Source organism: Zootermopsis nevadensis, unplaced genomic scaffold (genome assembly GCF_977971745.1).
Source record: "Zootermopsis nevadensis isolate Lab colony 2312 unplaced genomic scaffold, Znev_1.0 Znev_ptg000028l, whole genome shotgun sequence".
Taxonomy (NCBI): Eukaryota; Metazoa; Arthropoda; class Insecta; order Blattodea; family Termopsidae; genus Zootermopsis; species Zootermopsis nevadensis.
In genome coordinates this window covers 20,301,574-20,323,007 of record NW_028259160.1, presented here as the reverse complement: position 1 = coordinate 20,323,007, position 21,434 = coordinate 20,301,574, and the positions used below count along the sequence as shown (strand labels likewise).

At 38.5% G+C, this 21,434-nt stretch overlaps 2 protein-coding genes across 9 annotated transcripts in view; both read left to right on the top strand.

Moving 5' to 3' along the window:
• Positions 1-1,056, top strand: part of FipoQ (F-box/LRR-repeat protein FipoQ) — a 102,226-nt gene extending 101,170 nt beyond the window's left edge. For all 4 annotated transcript variants that reach the window (XM_087357830.1, XM_087357829.1, XM_022058106.2 and 1 more), the window contains one exon: positions 661-1,056. In XM_087357830.1, the coding sequence (XP_087213956.1) occupies positions 661-796 (136 nt within the window). In that variant the 3' untranslated portion in view covers positions 797-1,056. The remainder of the gene's footprint in view (positions 1-660) is intronic.
• A 4,548-nt stretch (positions 1,057-5,604) lies between these two features.
• The window catches only part of dsd (attractin-like protein dsd), a 64,648-nt gene continuing 48,818 nt past the window's right edge, over positions 5,605-21,434 (top strand). For 3 of the 5 annotated variants that reach the window (XM_087357817.1, XM_087357816.1, XM_087357820.1), the window contains exons 1-5: positions 5,606-8,045; positions 8,214-8,417; positions 14,072-14,200; positions 16,528-16,724; positions 20,386-20,559. In XM_087357817.1, the coding sequence (XP_087213943.1) occupies positions 7,807-8,045; positions 8,214-8,417; positions 14,072-14,200; positions 16,528-16,724; positions 20,386-20,559 (943 nt within the window). In that variant the 5' untranslated portion in view covers positions 5,606-7,806. Of the gene's footprint in view, positions 8,046-8,213; positions 8,418-9,834; positions 11,151-14,071; positions 14,201-16,527; positions 16,725-20,385; positions 20,560-21,434 lie in introns of those variants that run through there. The other 2 variants (XM_087357818.1, XM_087357821.1) reach the window with 2 other exon arrangements.

Genomic DNA, 21,434 nt, shown 5'->3' with positions numbered 1-21,434 from the left:
TCACCTATCAGACTACATAATGAAACAACCCAGAATACCACAATCTTAATAAAATGTTATCATCACAAACCTGTTCGAGGAAAAAAGCAAATTGTTGAATGTTCGGTATTGGAAACAGGTTGCTTGAAAATATATACATAAGAAACTATTGATACTGAAGATATGAATTCTGACGAATTTAAACTTTATATGCATGCATGAAGCCACGGTGGTCTAGCGGTTAGAACGCTGGCCTTGTAATCCTGGGGTCTCGGGTTCGATTCCCGGCGGTGCCCGAATTTATAACTTGTGTTGGGCAAGGCCGTGGTCTAGGCAACACGGAGTTTTCCTCCGTGGCATCCCAACAATTACTCCATTCACACACAGAAGAAGGCAATGGCAAACCACTTCTGGATCATCTGCCAAGAACGTATATGAACAGGTCCCAGTCCGAGAAAAGGATGGAAGGATCCTGTTCATATGGACCTGTCGTCAGACAGAACACTAAATAAAATAAATATAATAAATGCATGCATGCGCACACACATCTCTTTTTAGGTACATAAAATCTGTTAAATGCTTTGAACCTGAAGGTATCATTTGTTAAAGTAATATTTGCTTCACTGTTTAGTATCTTAAAGTGCTCTACATTTTTAATAACTGGTGCACTTCTTCTTTTAGTGATGGCCGGTACTACGAGACTACTAAAGCCAATTTTGAGAGAGCTGACCGTACAACAGTGGTGAGAACAACAACAAACTGTCGTGTGTCTAACTACTATCTCCTCTCCAACTACAAGGATCTCATATTCAATTGATATTGACTCTTACTACAAAAATATACAAGAGTATAGAGTGTTATTTTGTTCAGCCAGCAAGTCACCGCAAAGATACATATCAAACTCTGTACTCAAAAAACAGCAGCTGGATATTGACATTTTTTTTTTTGCGCTAGAATTACACAATGCTTAAAGAAAAAAATATGGTTTTAACAACAGCATATGTTAAAGATTTTTATTTTCAGAGTGTCTATATCCCTTGAAGTGATATTAAAAAGTAGAGTTTCAAAAATTGAGAACACTGAAAAACTAAGTCTTTGCAGCTTACAATATCAAAATTCATACCATTACACAAAAATAATTTCTTAAAAGAATGGAATAAGGTTAGAATTTACCAAACTTTCAGTCAGACTGCACCACAGGAGAAACACAATGCCTTGTAGGTGGTGCTGTTCTGTGTAGGTTTTTCTAATGTATTAAAAATCTGTACTGCTCCCCCAGTATTGTGAGGGTGATTAAGTCAAGAAGGATGAGATGGGCGGGGCATGTAGCGCGCATGGATGGGACAAGAGGTGTGCACCGGGTACTGGTTGGGAAACCTGAAGGGAAGAGACCGCTGGGGAGACCTAGACGTAGATGGGAGGATAATCTCAGGCGGGATCTATGGGAGATAGGAGTTGAAGGAAACTGGATTTTGTTGGCCCAGGACAGGGTCCGGTGGAGAGCTTTGGTTAGTTCGGTGATTAACCTTCGGGTTCCGTAAGCCATCTGGTTCGTTGGATCCACTATTTGGGAAGCCTGAGGGGAAGAGACCGCTGGGGAGACCTAGACGTAGATGGGAGGATAATGTCAGGCGGGATCTATGGGAGATAGGAGTTGAAGGAGACTGGAATTTTTTTGGCCCAGGACGGGGTCCGGTGGAGGGCTTTGGTTGGTTCGGTGATGAACCTTCGGGTTCCGTAAGCCATCTGGTTGGTTGGGTCCACTAATTGGGAAGCCTGAGGGGAAGAGACCTCTGGGGAGACCTAGACGTAGATGGGAGGATAATCTAGTTAGTTAGTTAGTTAGTTATTATGGCTGGTTAGCCTTTTCATTTCTCCGTGAAAATAATATTTTAGGTAGCATTCATCTTATTTGTTCGCTGCAAATGGCGGTGTAATGGATCTGACAAGTAACTGGATTTATGTTTACGTGCACAAACTGACAAGACTCGTGTTGGATAATGTCGTGACGACTGAACAAAACGGCGATCGCGCGTTTGACGAGGGAAAACACAAAGGGCAGGATTTTGGATGCCACCACTTCTTTAGATAAAACTGGAAAAGATCCTGGGAAACCCACCCCTAAAATTGTAAATAACCAAGATGCATCGATAGTCTCTGATTCTTTCTGTCCTGTGAAAGAACATGTAAGATTTACACTGAAGGATTTGGATATCACCTTTCATGAAAGAGAAAACAAATCATGTTGCCTCATACAAAATCAGAGTGTTGTAAGTGTGTGTCAGAGCCAAAATCCTAAATTTAATCATATGTCAGCAATAGTAATGGTCCCTGAAACCATCAGTTTGCTGCTGTAACATGGTGTAACACAGGTTACATCGACCACCAAACCCGGAATGATTTTAACCTTACTTGACAAAACCACTTATGACCCAATATACCTCACAAAGAAGTAACTCAACACCAGTGAAGTTAAAACCCATACTAACCAATCAGCATCCACTGGCTTCAGAAAGATGTCTTAAAAGGATTAAACTATTCTGATCCAACAGTCGTCAACCAAAATTTGTCAGATCCCTCAATAAACCCATAATCAGTAACAACACCAATTTAGATGTAAAGTAAAGTTTGTCCCGCTACGTGCCATGTAGGCGCTTGGGGTGAGTGGAGGTATAGTTCCTCTCTTTCTGACCTCGGCACTAGATGGGGGTGAGTGGTCAGCATCATGCCCTGGCTGCGCTTTACCCCCGGGAAAGGACCCCGGTACCCATTGTAGATGAGGCTGGGTGGGCCCCAGAGCCGGTCTGGACGCAGAGGCTAGAGGAAAAATCCTCTGCCCCCCCGTCGGGGATCGAACCCCGGTCGTCCAGCCCGTAGCGTCACTATACTGACTGAGCTATCCTGGCTCATACCAATTTAGTTGTAAACCCTGGAAATCTTCAACCCCACATAAACTCCTTACCACCCATCTAACATTTCACAGTACACCCTTCTAATCTTTACATTTGGTTATAAAAATGGAGAGAGATTAGTTACACAGGTTATGTGAAATTTACCAGTCATCTTTACCTCTCATCAGTCTTTATTTCATGGTCTCTATAAAACTCCAGTTTGTTTTGTAATTGTTTTGATATCATGTCAAAAACAATTCTCAGGCCTTTCATTGATAATGCTGGAAGAATCCAACGTTCTGAAATAAATACTGACAGGTGATGACATCTAGGTCTTCCAGTATGATCCACAAACAAATCGACAAAGCCTCCAATGAGAAAGCCTACATGCTCCTGAAACATGAAAACAAAGAAAGAATGTAAAAATTTAAGGCTGAAACAGCAGTCTAATTTTTTCACATAGTACAGTGGTCTAGCGGTTAGAATGCTGGCCTTGTAATCCTGGGGTCTCGGGTTCGATTCCCGGCGGTGCCCAAATTTATAACTTGTCTTGGGCAAGGCCATGGTCTAGGAAACACGGAGTTTTCCTCCGGGGGCTTCCCCGGTTTCTCCGTGGCATCCCAACAATTACTCCATTCACACACAGAAGAAGGCAATGGCAAACCACTTCTGGATCATCTGCCAAGAACGTATGTGAACAGGTCCCAGTCCGAGAAAAGGATGGAAGGATCCTGTTCATATGGACCTGTCGTCAGACAGAACACTAAATAATAATAATAATAACAGTAAAACAATTCCTGGACTCAGCCTAGACACAATGAGTCCTGTACTTGCCACCATTCTGTATGTTCACGCCAAGAAGAGTAAGTACATTGAGAGTGGCCCTGTTTATGACAAGTCCAGAAAGTTTTTGATTGTTCTACATATAATAATGGAATTATCCAATATAAACTTGTTCCTCCAAAACACTAACCTTGAAAAATTTAGGGCAGTGAAATTATTAAAAAATACCAAATATTTGGCAAGAACTCTGGACTTTCTTATCGTGATGATAAGACTGTCAGTAAAATGATTATGTGGCCAAGAAGTAAGTACCAGATTAGGAATATCTATTCTATTCACCTGATGTGGTAATTTCAAAACTATGAACCCCCTTGAAAGGTGTCATATTAAATATTTTGAAGATATTCACTGTAATGTGACAATGGTGCTGATTTGACCTTGGGAAATGTCAGAAACATTGGAATGCATGTATAAAGTCTAAAGGTGAGTAGTTTGAAGGTAAGAAGTTAGTAACAATATATAACCAGTCTACAGAGAAATATTTGCACCAGAAACCTATCAAATGTGGTAGCTCTTTCAGTATAGTGACTGTGCTAAGGGCTAAATTTTTAGCAGGGTGGAGATTCTTCTCAATGTACTGTGCTCTGAGGTCCGCCCAACTACATATCAAGTGGGTACCATAGGCTCTTTGCCCAGAGCCGAAACAGCTGGATGTGGAGCATGCCGCCATCTTTATGTAGTACAAAGGTGAAGAATGTATTTCCCAATGATGTGTCGGTGATGAAAATAAATTGTAGATATTTTGGACAACATGAAAATAAGTATACAATAAATTTAAGTTACAATTATTGCCTGCACACCAACAAAGTTTATAGAATGTCCTGCACGTGGTACATATAAAGAATATTTTTGTTCTTTAAATTTGGCTTGCTATCTTGAATAATGCTTTGACATATTCACTGCATCGTCATATGATAAACCTCTACAGTTCATTAATGAGTTGTTATTATCTTTTAAAGATGAGGTAACAACATCACCAAGATACAGAGAAGTGCAACGGGATTCCCATTCCAGCATTACCGTATTTTTTAATGTGTTTGCATAAAAATGGATCAATTGACTAAAAAGTTCCATAATGCTGAAATAATTTCCATTTTTGACTTAGCCAATTATTTGGATTTCCTGCCCTAAACAGAGCCATCTTGATGATAAAAATTTAAAGACCATTTTGATTCTCTTTTAGTACTTCCTTCCAGTATTGACAATCACTGTTAAATTGAACTGTCAATTGTGTGTCTACATTTACAGATACCTTTAGTCAACTGTAGTGGATCATCAGCATTTTCAATGTTCCTGTCCAATTTCATGATGTGAAGCGGTCATAAATGCATGATTCTAGTCATTATTTCCACCTTTGGATAAATGCAGAATCTGTATGAAAAAATAATTTGTACACAAAACAATGCACCCTTTTTGATGTTGAATAAATAAGCCATTCACAGTCTGCACCCAATAAATATCACTGAAACATAGCCTGGGTTAAACGTCTTATTTCAGAATTTTATCTCAAGCTGTGTATACACAGGCTGATTTTGTAAAACTACCGATTCCACACGTGTGGCTTACTCATGATGATAGAGGCAGCAAGGACATCTAAAACGTTGGTAAACTTTTACCAGATTACACGACACTATAACCCAGAAGAAAAACATCTTTGTACTCACCATTGTGAGAACCTTAAATCCTACAAAACTACATTACTTGTTTTGACACATAGATAGATGTTTCTTAACGCAGCATGAATTAAGTTTTTATTTGTAGAAGGCCATAGTACAACATCTGAACTTTTAGTATTTTCACTTTGTTGTACATTTATTGAAGTACTGAAGTAGTACCCTCAGCCCCACTACATGTTTCCGCATAAATAGACCACTCAGCGATGGTGGACATTAATCTCAAAGTACTGGTGGATACAGAAGTTTAATCAGTAGTAGTTTTACTTAAAAATTTTGAAGTTTTGTTAATTTTTGTAAATCTTTCCCCATGTTTTTTGTTTGTTTATTTCTGCTTGACATATCCACTTTCAGAGAAACATTTAATTTAAGTTGTGAACTGAAGGAGGAATTGTGTTTTAGAGGGATAAGATTTTTATAACATTAGGTTAAATTTTGCACACCTTAGTGTTGGAACCAAATAATTAACATTATAATTCATTCACTTATACGTTACGAATATCCAAAGTGATACTAAATTCTCGCACAAGGGTTCCGTAGTGTGATCCCTTGTTAAAAAATAAATCGTTCTACATGTGTCCTGAGACGCTTAGTTTTCGAGATACACGTTAGCGTCAAATGGGTTAACACACTTCTCAGTATCAAGACACACAGATCACAGCAGGGCTCACTTGTGACCGAATGATCATGTCGAATGCTCATAACCCTCGGTGCCTGTAAAAGTACTGCTGCACGGTAATACGCGCTACGTTATCCTGGACGACGTCATCCAGGCGACGACTGGAGTAGCGTCTCCGTGAGCCAGGACGTGTAACACGGCATACGTGAACACAGGTCGCCCACGGACTATATGGACACCATCCAATGAAGACGCCATACTTGCAGCTGTGGAACGAGCCGTGGCTACACCAACTCACTGCAGATAAGCTCCTTTTATGTAACATTTTGTGGGCAGACGAAACTGGTTTTACGCGTGGAGGCGTTTCCAACGTCCACAATAGCCACCTCTGGGCACGGGATAATCCTCGTGCTATCTGCGAAAGTGTGTATTAGGTCCTCTTCACTGTCAGCGCTTGGGCTGACTGCTTACTTATATCGTGATTTTCTGGAAACTGTTGTATCAGGGTTGCTTGAAGTTGTGCCTCTAGCTGTGAAGTAAAGGTTATGATTTTAGCACGACTGTGCACTATGGGGAAGATGTTCACCAGTGATTGAACGTGACATATCCAGAAAGGTGGCCCGCTCGGTAGCCGGATCGAACTCCGATTGATATTTTTTTCTATCCTGTGGGGACACTTGAAGGAGGACGTTTATGCAATCTCTCCCAGGACCACCGGGTGCACCGTTACTTTGAGATGACCCTGATATTACACCTCTTGGATTTCATGTAGACCCTATATATACACGAATAATTAAAAGGTGTTAATTGTTTTTAAAGTTTACAAAGCTGCATCAGTGGCGGTTAAAGTGCATGATAGTTGTATATATTATGGGGACGGACTAGGTAAACCGTTTCTGGCCAGTTTCAAGACTGATGTAAAGTAACAAAGTCGTAGGGTTAACAGAGCATTAAACCGGTACATCCCCATGGCAACGCAACGTCTTCAACACCACAGCAATTGAAAGGAACACATTGTATACGTCGCACTTTTAAGTCCTTTCAGTGCAGTTCCATTCTAAACGAACGCGCCCAACCTGACCCACATTGCACGAACAGCTGAAGATCATATATATGACAGCATTCAGTAACACCTAGAGCTTTCACGTCACTTCATAGTCTGGTTATTCGCCGGCTACTCACTGTGCAGGAGGCCAGAGTTCGCGCCCAGGTCACGATAGGAAATGTGGGATGTATGACAAAGTGGCACTAGAATAGGTTTTCCCTGCCATCATTCCACGAATATTTCCATATGCGTTCATATATTGAGTCGATGGACAAAAGACCCGTTAGACGCTCAGTTCCACAGTCTCGTCCATCGCAAAAATAACTGTATTTCATGTGACAATTATGCGACATCGTGTACAGTGACACCTCAATTTTATTTGCACGCTGAGAAACATATACAAAACCATTTAAGTAACAAAGGCATTCAGTTTGAATTCACATATTAATATCTTAGTAGCAATTTTACGACAAAGGTATGTTCTTTACATGACCGAAGCACTGTAACCAACAGTTGGGGTCGATGACCATTTACACGTCAACGAGTTGTTACCATGGCGGTTTAAACAGCTGAAATTGAGATAAAAGAGGTGCATTTTAAATAATTTGACTATGGAATAACCCAATTATGCCACACTTTTCAATTCATAGAACATAACGTGTTCTTGTATGGAAATAGTGGTATTCCATACAAAAAACAACAGTCTTTTGCTACGCACATGACGTCATGGTCTGCCCCGGAAATGGATAATTCAAGATGGCAGGGAACCTGCAGATGTTTTTATTCTTGTTTAAATCGAAATATCGCCGAAAATATTACTTTCGGCGCTCATTGTTGTGTCTTGGTATGATATATTCTTTCGTAGTGAGCGTGGTTTCTAGTACAAATTGTACAAGTGTTCAGTGTGTGAACGGAAAGTGTGAAAATGACACAAACTGTGTTTGTTTTGATGGTTGGCAAGGCCAGTACTGTCAATTTTGTGGGGGTAAAATTAGGTATGGATTGTAGTTCAGATGATATATCATTGTGTAAAACTGTTGTGCATGTTGCTAAACATGTATCAACAGATAGGTTGTTAGGTTATGTTGTAGGTAACAATTTTTCAACCAGTTTTATGACAAGGCTTGTTTCCATGTGATTCTTTTTCTCGTTCGTGGTGATAGGTTGACAGAGAAGACGGGAATCATCCATGACGGTCATGGTAATTATTCCATTGACGTAAAGTGCAGTTGGTTGGTGGATGCAGGAGGTGCTCCAAATGCAACAATTCGCTTGCACTTGGAAGAATTTGCCACTGAATGTGGTTGGGACCATCTTTATATCTTCGATGGAGATAGTGTGCACTCCCCTCTTCTTGCAGTGTTTAGGTTAGCATGATCTTTATATTATAGATTCCAGGGTATTATGTGGTGACAGTGGAGTTTTAAATAGTATTATGAAATGTTGTTATACATTTGTATGAATGTTTGAAGTCAAAGTTTTCATTCAGAAAATCTGAGGAATGTTAAATTGCTTATATAACCTCAGATTAATAAGATTTGTCTGTGCTATCGAATCTCACTGTGTGGGAGAATTGGCTGGTGTGTGCAGGCGAAACTACATTATCCACATACTGTAATTTTCTGTGTTAGAAATGCATCATTTCATGCATGCAAGAAAACTGAACCAAACTGCTCAGACAGATCTGGATTGACATTTGTGTAACATAGGTTGTGGATGAAATGCTTCTTCTGGTAAAACGAGTTGCTTTTTTTACTTAGATGTGTCTGCACAGACAAATTTAAGTATATGTATGTATGACCTTTAGGAATCCACAATATTAGACAAGCAGTTAACTTTAAGGTGTTTGAAGCAGATTTATTGCATCTCATTTCTGCATAAATTTAATTAAATGTAAGAGTTTAATATTATGTAAAAATAACTTATATGGTTACAGATAAAATAGACTTATAGAAAACTTGAATATGCTATATACTTTTATCCATAAAACCCTTCTGGTCTTAAAAAATTTAAGTAATTGGATACCAAACCAAAACTAAAACATATCTATTGCTCTTTGGTGTTTCATAAGAAGGGCTTTAGTCATATGTAATTTGTATTGACGTAAGCCCTTCCTATCAGTCAACAAAAGTATAGTGAGATTGTTGGTTGATTCTCATAGCAGGTGAAGCATTTGATGTTCCAAAGTTTTATATGACACTGACTGTAAAAGTGTTACATCTGTGTTGTAGCAAATGGAATATGCTTGCATGCTTCACATTTCAGCTCTATTCTTGAATCAGTTTCATAAGTTTGTTCCATTATTTATCTGTGGATCTTTTGAGTATATTTAAATATAAAATGTTTTGGTCTATTGTGGGGTTGACAGGTATCTCATACATGTGTAATTGACCCATATTTTGAAGATGGCTGCCTATTGGGTTGTACTGTGTAGTCTGGTGGAAGTTTGCCAATGTTTGAGAGGTCCTTGTTGCCTCCCATCATCAGGGCAATACTCGTTGCCTTGTCTCGTAGTCCCTGAAAGACGCATAATTGTCCTGTATTTTTATTAACTACTTTGAAACAAGAATCCATTTCCAGTCACACTGGCTACTAGCATATACAGTGATTGAGTGTTCTTTATTCACAGTGCATGAAGTGAGCACAGGCATGAGGTCTGTCTGTCTCTTAGCATGTTTAACTTTTGTCGTATGGGAATAAGGTATTTAAATACTATTTGGATGGTGGCCAGATTTTAACTTGGGGGTTTAACCATTAATAAAAATTGGTATTCAGAGCATGTCTGTATATGTCAAACTATTAAAGCTAAAATATTGTAAAAAATTCTTGCACCATTCTGTAGTGCTGTATTTTAATAACATATTTCTGTTCCCAAAGCGGGCTATAAATTTATAAAGAAAATTAAATACACGATATGTAAATCAAAATGTACTGAGCCATGCCTCATGGCTCGGAGTGGTCTATCTCCACAATCTTTGGAGACGCAGGTTTCGGTGCCCTAAAGAGGCAGTGCGGCGGACAGTCTGTGTGTGTCCACCGTGCAGGGAGAGAGTCAGAGGACCCATTTCTCGGTCTGTCAAGGGCACGTTCTAAATTGTGTTTGGCTTGCGTATGCACCAAGGTAGCTGATCGGGATTCCAGCTGGGGCCTGAGCCATGTGGGTTTGGTTTGCAGTTCTTTTGTTGTTTGGCCTTTTTTCTGTATGTCCCCCTTTTTTATTTATACATTTAATATATTTTGGTAATTTGGAATGTTCCTTCTATTTATGGGGGTTAACCTCAGTAATCCTGATATTCGTACCACCTCCCGGACTCTGGATCAACTGTGTGACTTTGGGTGGATATTATTTCAATCCTGAGAGTGCCAGTTGGGCACAGTACATTACTTATATTTTAATAAATGTTATTGTTAGTAAATATAAATATTGTAAGGGAAGGGTGAGGAGTTTACTTTTATATAAAAATATGAGGACGGGGCTCAGTACGGAAGCCAACTTTACAATTCTCGCAAAGAGATTTTGTAGTTGTTCTTTTATTCTTGGTGCTACAAGCATAGTCCTGCAGCTGGCCAATTTTCAGTATGTTGAGCTTCAAGAGGAATCACTTTATTGGCTTGTGGGATTTGTCTTCCTTGTGGCCTGGATTGAAGTCGAGGCTCCCTTACACTCATTTTCAACAAGTTTTGATCTAAAGCCTGACAGAATTTACATTTGTCTGTCTGTTTTTGGTAGAATGATATTAACTGTTCAGCACTGTTAGATCCAACAGGCTAAAAGGTAAATTCCACTTTCTGCGACTAATTGAACAGCTAGTAGCCATTCTGTCCTCTTTGTCATCCACCGCCTCATCACTAGCAAAACTGTTCAATAAAGACTTAGAAAGTTTTTTTTTTTTTGTAAAATGTTTGGAAGTCTTGAGGGAACTTTCATTTATGGTGGTTGGTAGTACTGACAGGTGTGAGTGAATGTCTGCAGTTACAGGTCACTGCATGTTTAGTTCTGTCATATTCCTCAATCTACATTGCAAGTTTGTGATAGTGATGTGTGGATGAACTTTAACAAATGTTGCATGTAATGCAATAACCCACTCTTGTTTTTACAGGTCAGATAAAAAGAATTTTGTGTTACACTGTAAAAACCAGAAAACAGCAATTTTTAAATTGTTCTATGTGGAATGTACTGTGATGCAGAAGGTATCTGTATATATTTGTTCCATACATTACCACATGTTGCTACTGTACCATCACTGTGCCAAAGAATGCAGCCTGTCAAATATATGTAGTTTAACAGATCAGGTTATGTGTTCTGCAAGAGTTTGTTTTATGGCAGCTGATCTCAGTATTTGTTCTGACACTCTTAAATATCATTTTAAATATTGTGTTTAAGAGAACTTTCATTTTATTAAGAACTCTTACTTAAGTATGGGTCTGAGTGACTGACAAGTTAAGTTTTGATAGTTAGTGTGTGTTCAGGATATGACACTTGTCTGCCTCATATAGACGCCAAATACGTTTGCAGAATGGTGTGGAATGTGGAAATTAGGTTGAAACAAGCAATTTGGTGAATGCAAAATAACTCTGAGCTTTGTTGATCTTTACAAATGTACATGTGGTACGAGGGGAGGATTATGAAGCAGAGAGGGACAGATAATCCAATTCTTCCTTATATACTTTTTGATATAAAATGATTATGTTTAGACTGTAGAAGTAGCGCTTACAGGTTAAGGCACGTGCCTTCATTGGTATTATTTTATAGTTCCTATGGTTCGCATAATTCAACATAGTCTAAAAAAGTCAGTATATCAAATTGCCACTGGTTGTGTCAAAATTGAAAGAGAAAAAATGTTTTCAGTAACACTATACATGCTGAGATATCTTGCTTTCTTTTGATTTTTCCACCTTCCCCCTCCCCACTTAATTGTGACACACCTTAAGCTTGGAGTTATTTTGCATCCATTGTATGATTGAAGCACGGCAGTGGAATGGTAGGTTGTCTTAGTAAACAGTATCTGTGGATAGCCACGGTGGTCTAGCGGTTAGAACGCTGGCCTTGTAATCCTGGGGTCTCGGGTTCGATTCCCGGCGGTGCCCGAATTTATAACTTGTGTTGGGCAAGGCCGTGGTCTAGGCAACACAGAGTTTTCCTCCGTGGCATCCCAACAATTACTCCATCCACACACAGAAGAAGGCAATGGCAAACCACTTCTGGATCATCTGCCAAGAACATATATGAACAGGTCCCAGTCCGAGAAAAGGATGGAAGGATCCTGTTCATATGGACCTGTCGTCAGACAGAACACTAAATAAATATAAATACCCACTAGGCTGGAGAACCGTCACTACCTCCCATATCTGTAGATGGTCTGCTCCATCGACACTCCGAAGTTGTGCCATGCTGTGATGCATATATTTGTGTGGTATTAAAATTGGTGGGATTGTAATTACCCACATTTGTAATTACAAATTAATTGAGCATGAGAGTATGTGAAGTATTAAATTACATTAGGACAAGTAATTACATGTTACTTAGTGAGAGACTGTGCAGAAAATGTGATGTCTAACACAAACTACTTGTTTACTAGAAGGTAACAAGGAGTGGAGAAGTCACTAGTTGTGAAATACTAGAATTTCCAGCTATGGTAAAATGTGTATTATACATATGTAGGTAGAAATTAAGTCATATATTTGCAGTGACCATCAGACCACTGGTAGAGAAGTACTTCTGTGTTTTTTGTGTTTATTGCTTTAACTTTTTCAGTCTAGTTTCCCTATTTTATAAGGAAAAATTGGGCTTACGGTATCATCATGTTCATCCATCTGTCCGGGTGTCTGCCCTCACCTCAGTAATTTTTGAATCAGCTGATAGATTTTCATGCAGTTGTATGAACATTACACCACTAGAAGCTACCCTACCCTTGTACTTTTTAATTTCCTGTTATCAGTAATACCAATATGGCAGCCATACAAACTTGCAAGGTGGGAGTGATGCACATTCTACTTACTGTGATGTCCTGAACTGCTGTGTGGCAGTAGAATTTTTAAAACTTTTAGGTTAAGGTAATGCTTTTTTGTAGAATGTAGAGCAGCAGAACATTGCAGCCCCTTTAAATCTATGTATGAATGTGATAATTAACAGCTTAATAGAGATAAGCATCCAACATTTTGTATATAGATCATAACAAATCTGTAAGTAAAGTTTTAACAGACACACACATTGGTATTAGAGAACCTTAAGGTTAAATTGAGTAGATTTAGTGCAATTTAAAATTCATGTTTTCTGTGTATGAATTACTACAGGTATGGGTCGCGCGAGAAATGCTGACACCTGCGCAAAGGACTGATTTTGGTCGTGTGAGATGGACCCGTCCGAAGCACGCGCTAGAGGGGTGTCAGCTTCAGTTGGTTTGTAGCTCTAGCTGTGTTTAGATCAGTGTGACACCACAGCTGAGGGTGTGGGACCCCCACTACTACTGAACTCCCCTCTCTCGGCTTACACATCGCACATTTAGGTGCCACGACTACTCGCGCGACCTCTAACAGTGAACCTGAAGTCTCAGTGCTGCTATTACCAGTACCTGTTATTTCACATGATTTTGAGTCCTGTCTACCTCTGAGTCTCACAACCTATATCTGTATGATCAGTCTTGATGCTATCTTTCCATCTCCTTGGTCTTCTAAGGGGACAGTTTCCATAAGACTTCCTGACCAAAGTTCTTAATGCAGTTCTTGTCTCCTGCTATCCCCAGTCAGATGAGAGAATCATAACGAATCTTACAGAAAAGGATTTTGTGGATTGAAATGACACACGGTGGGTAGGTTTTGTGAACACTGTAAACTTGTGGGTGTTATAAAATAGGGGATTATTTATCTGTAAGCAGCTGAAGAAAGTCTGCTCTTTGAAAATGGTTGTTTTGTTAAATTTATCGAGTCTCATTGTGAGGTGGTTGTATTAGTATTGGTTATGAATAAGTGTCATTTAACACTTAAGCAAAATATTATAGTGCGTGTGTCTTTCTGTCTGTAGCGGGCTTATGTACAAGGATGGCTACAGCATCAGGAGGATACCTGAGGTGGTGGCGCATTCTGGTTCAGCATTGCTGCATTTCTACAGTGATGTTGCATATAACATGACAGGTTTCAACATATCCTATAGGTGGGTGGTGCAGAAATTAGCATTAAGGAAAATAATTGTGTTCTCTGCATCAGGATGTGACGCATATCTCTCCGTTGTGGATATCAGAAAGACACCTGATTGCAGATGTAGACTCCAGCGTAATTTGGCTTCGTTTTAAACTTCTAGTTTTTAGTCTTTGTCAGTGGATAAACCTAATTGTTCCTTATAGTGTTCTATAGTACAAGATTGGAAATGAGTTCTTTCACAAGTGATTGTGATAAATATTGTGTGCAAATGTCACAGTTGAAAGGTTGATACTCCTGAATCATATTTAGCAGGTCCCAGGTTTTAGTCTTGGGCTGGACATCACCTGTGGAGACTGAGGATTTTGTGATTGTCCATTGCTCCGCCATGCAAGTGCAACTTAAAACAGGTCATGACCACTTTCAGCCACATGCGTTTCAGTGTGTCATATGCTGTCATCCTACCATTTGACTGTACATAATGATGGTAGTTGACACTGTTAGTTAGTAAATCAATCATTCAATCTTATTTGTATGTATGATCACAAAGTATTAATTAGTAACATTTTAACACCCACAATATATTCATAAATCATGGCAGTGGCATGAAAATATTAATTTATATTTAAAATTTTTCATCACTGTGTGAAGAAAAGAGATTAGTCACATCTGTGTGCGCATATTCCATCTTGAAATGTGTACAATTTTCATGAAGTATGTCCCAACCGAGAGCCACAGTTCATGATTTCTTACTATTGTGGCAGTACAAGTATAGTTAATTTATTATGTGCATTTTTTCGTGGCCATAATCACAGTCCTGTATAAACAGGGTATGTGGTTCTTTCCCTGTTATAATGTTCCATGTTTATTCTGTAAACAGATTTTCTTCATGCACTGGCATAGAGTGATCTGTGATTTTTATTGTTAATGTATAATCCCCCCAGTTTCGGTAATTATAGGAATTTGTAAGAGAGTGGGCATCTTAAGTTTTTCTTGGAATGTCTTTTTTATAAGTAGTTTGATTCAAGTTATGTGAATTATAAAATATGATGTACATATGAGTAAGCTGTTGGTCACACGCAGAGATATTTCCCTTCTTCACCGCATTCAGACCAATTCTGGGGCCCACCCGACTTTCCATTAATGAGTATTGGACAGTTCTCTCCCATTGATGAAGTGGTGGAGCATGAAGGTACCCACTCATCTCTGCTGACCTCCATGGTTAAGAAGATGTGAATTTCATCTCCACACCCTAAATTTAGTTGACATTCCTAGTAATTACCTATTTTAAAGAAGATGGCTGTCTTCCGGGATATTGTGCCATATACAGTAAAACCCCTCTAGTTGGACACCCCTATATCCTGGACACCCATTTATATTGGACACTTTTAATTGGAACCGGCGAATATCCTATAATTTTACATGTCCACAATACCCTATATCTTGGACACCCCTTTATCCTGGAACTTGAACACCCCTTTTGTTGTAAGTTGGACAGGTTCATGCACTTAACTTCGATGCTTTTCAGGGAAAGTTTTTTAGTTACATATTTTGTTATTTTGAATTTCTGATTGATGAATGCCTCCTCTCTAGAGGATTGTCTTATGGACGTTGAACCCATCATTGGAATGCAATGCAAGTGTTTAACTATTCTTTTGGTGAACCCGTAACTGGACTACAGTATTGCAGAAGACACAGTTTTAACTCCATCAGTACTGAGCTTGCATTTGAGTTCAGACTGTGTTAACACAAATGGAATTTTTGTTTTTGCGATGGGGAAGCGAAAATTAGTGGAATTAACTTTAGAAAATGTTATTGAGGCTGGGGTGTAATGTGCAATGCATACATAGGCTTCAAAAGATTATTAATAATACTGTTGTCATTAATTCTTAATTCAAGTAAGCCTACAGCAGTTAGTGTATGTAAGTAAATAGACTATATTGTCATTAGACCACAATCGATATTTCTCTTTCCCTCTATCTTGGACACCTCTGTAAGTTGGACACATTTTCGTGGAACCACAAGTGTCCAACTTAGAGAGGTTTTACTGTAGTATGGTACATATTGACTGACATTTTAGAGGGCCCTGATGATGGAACCAGTAAGCATCTCTGAAACACAGGTCAATATCAACCAGGCTATGAAATACATTTTCCCAGAAGACAGCCACCTTCATTCTTATTGTCATGAGAACCTGAAACCTTACCTTCCTGTTTTAATTTTGTTGCGTGCATTACCGTCTGTACATTGCCCCTTTGATTGAATTCTTAGCATTTGACATTCTCAGCAATTATGTATTTCAGTGTTGTTGCTTGCATCAAACTCTTATGTTTTGCTGTTCAGGTTGAATTCTTGCCCAAGTCGGTACTCACATGTCAACTGTTCGGGCAATGGGGTGTGCATTGATGGCGTGTGCACGTGTGACGCTTCGTACATGGGCGATGCGTGTGATGTGCCTGTGTGTCCAAACAATTGCAGCAACAGCCATGGAGTGTGCAACCATGAGATGCACCGCTGTGACTGTGAACAAGGGCACAAAGGTGCGTGCTTTCCTTATCATCATTATAATGATGCAGTACGTTTAATTTATTTATAAGAAAATGTCTGTCAGTTGAATAACTGGACTGTTGTTTCTACGCAGTGGTGAATTGGCGTATGTTTGATTACATGACTACATCATTCAACAGTTTTTTGTTAAACAGTCTTTGGGATCCAGTTTGTTTTATTGGTGCAGTATTCTGTTTATTTGTCAAAAAAAATGGAGAGAAGGAATTTTATCAGACCAGTCAGCGAGATTGTTCGTTAAACCTGATATTTTGGAGAGAAGTACGTTCCAAAAATAAAGTGTCTAAGTCTTGCTTATCTGAAGATGGCTGTTGTCTGGGTTGTAGTCTGGTGGAAGTTTACAAACATTTCAGAGGTCCTTGGCTGTCTCTTTCATCAGGTGATGAGTGACTTTAACCAGACTACACAGTTTATAACCCAGAAGACGGTCATAATTGTACTCACTGCCTTGGAAACCTTGTATCGTACTATGCTGCTCTGCTTTTCTTTTTTAATTTCAGAAGAAATATCTATTATGAAATTGTTTTTCCAAAGCAAACAGTATTTTATCTTTAAGTTTTGGAATGTTTATGGAAATGTTTACATAATAAAATACAAAATCTTTGGCTGGGAAAGCGGACTTTGCATTATCACAGTGCTTCTTCCCATGTAGCAAGCAATAAGTAAAGTAAAGCTGTCCCGCTACATGCCATGTAGGCACTTGGGGGGAGAGGGCGTACTCATTCCTAACCTCAGCACTAGTTGGGGGCGAGTGGTCAGCATCATGCCTCGGCTGCACAATATTAAGCTGAAAAATTGGTACAGGTGTTGCAGTGTTCATTCTACTTACCTAATCTGTTCCTTCGTGACTTTTCACGTTCTCAGAACTAAAATATCTTAGAAAGGGTTTCGTGTTTATTCACTTGAAGGAAGGAATGGAGAGCAATATGATAACAGTGTTGGAAAGGCTTTTGGAAAATGGTTTCTAGCAATGTTTTCAGACATGTTCGTGTCATTGTAATGTGTGTGTAACATTAGAAGTTCAAGAATGGATAAACCAATTTTGATTAAATTTGATGTTGAACGTGTTTATGAACGTTCGTTAAACCATTTCATTCAGATAGGACGGCTTTAGTTACCACTTTACATAAGAGCATATGATTTCCTTGATGGCATCTTGTCACAATAGGTTCTGGTTATGACACACTAAAAAATCACATTTTATTCAGTAGACGATTACAATAAGAAAAATAAAATAATTATTTAGTTTTGGCTGTGTTGAAATCATATTTGTTTTATTCTGTTAATTTTATGTTTTGTTACAATACACATTATATATATATATATATATATTTATTTATTTATTTTGTGGGCATGATAAAAGTGGACAGAGAAGCCTTGGTATTGATTGGTGTTACATACAGAGTGAATGCTCAGTGCGTTGAATTTCTTATTCAATTCAATTAATTCAATTCAGTTCAATTCAATTAATTTATTTACGTGTTTGCCAACAGCAAGAAGCCAATAACAGGCAAACACTGATAATATATACAATAATAGTGAAATAATAATGGATAATATTACACAAACGGATTAACTAAACTTATGCATGTACAATATTAAATATAACTGCCAAGTACAGGCAAACCCAAAATAGAAACAATATTAACACAGAGCAAAAAATGAAGAAATATAAATAAAAACAAATAATCCACCTAGGGAACACTAATATAAATGTACATCGTTAAAGAAATACAAAAAACAGATAACCAAGCTAGATCATTTCCCTTGTTGAGAACGTCCGCTCAAGGGAGACAATGTTTATGCTAAATACGTCCAAAGATTTACATACGTCATTTGCAGCAATGACGCACCTGGCTGAAGGACTATGTCGTAGTGCACTGCTCACACTAAAAGTAGAAAATTCTCTTATTTGCCTCGCCGCCACACGTAAACCAACAGTGTCCATAATGGAATGGCAATTTATTTTGCCCTTAAATACATTAATAAGAAATAACGCATCGAGATGTCGTCGTCTGGAATAAAGTTTTCTAAAATTTAAAGTAGATAGGATCAGTTCATATGTCATGCAGTCTAATGAAATGTATTAACGTCTCTTGGGCTGGTTTCCTTTCAAGCTTTTGGTATGGAAATATAGCGCTATTGCATTGAATGTTGCGTGTTAACGGACTAAAAACCAGTTTCTGGTATAATTGTATACGGCCTTTGTAAAAACATTGTAATGGAGTACAGTCATGTTTAGAAGTGAAGTTACGGAGTAAGGTGTAGGATGACGAGAAAAAGAAAGAGATACAGAAAGAAATGAAGGAAGAAGAAGGTCATCAGTTCGAACACCTGTTGTAATACGAAATGAAGCCCGATGTTTTCTTGTTAGAGTGTATAATGTTTGTTGTGTGAGACTGCATAACACAAGTTTGAGGTTACTGTGTGTAGTGTTTTAAATCAAGTTACGGTCTTGTAAGTGTGCAGTCAGTTCAACCGTACCTTTAGCTTTATCCTTTTCAGGTTGATTTGCGATGCTGTGGACATACACATGAAACAACTTGAGAAGAGATAAACTGGTTTTGACTAAATTTAATATTGAGGAATTCTATGAAAATTTGTTAAGCCATTTCAGTTTTAATTTAGATCAAACAGTTCTAATGATTGTGTAATTAATACCATAAATATTTTAATGTTCTCTGCAGAGTGTACCTGTTAAGTGTACAATGCATACTTTTAAATATACTTATTTATTAAAATGTTATTAATATGTGTATATAAATATAATATTATTTCACATAGTCTCATATTCTGTAATGTTGCTTTGAAAATATTTTCTGTGCTTAATTTGCATTAGAATATGCTGTCACGTGATACTCAGGAAATAGATCAAAGTCTCGCTAGTTACTCATAAATGCTCTATGTGTTTCTTAATAAGTTGTGTCCTTAGTTGGCATATCTGTAGCTGACTTTCGTAACTCATCAAGAAGTATATGATGATGTGTCTCACAAGTTACGTGCAGGCTTATAGGGGAGATGTTCCTGTTTGAGCATTTGTGTCTAAGGGAATAAAAAATGCACAAAACCATTTTTGGAGAATGAAATCATAATGTAGCTGTATGTGATGCTGAAACATTGATGAGTGCTGGCTAATGAATGGCTTTGTATTATAATTTCTTCACATTGGGCTTTCCACAGCATTTAAGTTGGAATAACAGTAATGCATCTGACTGATTCAATTGAATAAAAATTTTCTTGGATATTATCCATCGTCTAGTGAATATAAAATGTAAAACAACGTTTTGGAGATGGGACTCTATCTCCGTCTTCAGGTTCCTACACAGTTGGGCCCACTAGATAGAGCTAATCCCTATCTCCGGAGATAGAGTCCCATCTCCGAAACATCGTTTTACTTTTTATATTCACTAGACGATGGATAATATCCAAGAAAATTTTTATTCAATTGACTCTTCACCATCGTCAAGAAGTTTTAGATCTGATATACATCTGACTGATGTTTGAAATTAATAATTTCAGCTATCATTCATAGAATAGTTTGTCCCTCTTTTGCTACAAATTGGCCTGTGATTTCATAAAACTTAAGCAACCTATGAGATGGTGTTTGAGCTAATTTTACTGTTATTTTTGCTACAGGAGAAGACTGCAGCCAGTTGGCTGATCTTGGCTACTGGGAAGTGGTGCATTTAAAAGACTTCGTGCCAGAGGGCTCTGCGTCTCATGGGGCAGTTGTGTGGAGAGATTCCTTGTATATTGTAGGTGGCGAATCTTATCACAGAGCGAAGATGATCTATGTGTATGATTTTAATGGTAATTGCCCTTACTTCAGTTTTCTGGTAGAGAACGCTATATTATTATTATATCCGTGGCGTAACAGCTCCAGAGAGCCAGGCCGACTAGCTTGACTGCAGGCCTCGTTCACATGCCTAAGCAGAGGTGAACGATCATCCAACTAGATATAGGGTGACGTGTGGTCAGCACGACAAACCCCCAGCCATTGCTAGTTTTCATCACCGGATTACGCTACTCATTGTAGCTCCCCAATTTCCACACGATGCTGGGTTGTCACCGGTCCCATACACTGGTCGAAAATCTCATGAGAAAATTTCTTCTCCCCCGAGACTCGAACCAGCGCGCATTCCATATCGCCGGTCCGAAGCATGATGCGTCAGACCGCGCGGCTACGGCACGGGACAGAGAACGCTATATAATGGTATAAATTTATGTTAACTTAAATCCAAGACACTCCACTCAAACTCCTGTGTTTTATTACTTAAACATAAAGAGGGGAATTATTTATTCTATTCAACAAAGAATTATAATGTTTGAGTTAACTGTGTTTTGTATGCACAGACACAGTTATTATTTTGTTCTGCATGATTTGCTGTTGAGACTTAAATTATGTATAATTTCCTTTAGGATAGGTGTAGAAACACGTAATGTGTCTGTCACTTTACCCATCTTATTGTTGTTTGTCTGCCTTTTTGTGATAATCTATCTCAATTCTTTCAACTGTAAGTTGTTGAAGTTATTACAACCTAACATGCAGCATCCCAACAATTACTCCATTCACACACAGAAGAAGGCAATGGCAAACTACTTCTGGATCATCTGCCAAGAACGTATATGAACAGGTCCCAGTCCGAGAAAAGGATGGAAGGATCCTGTTCATATGGACCTGTCGT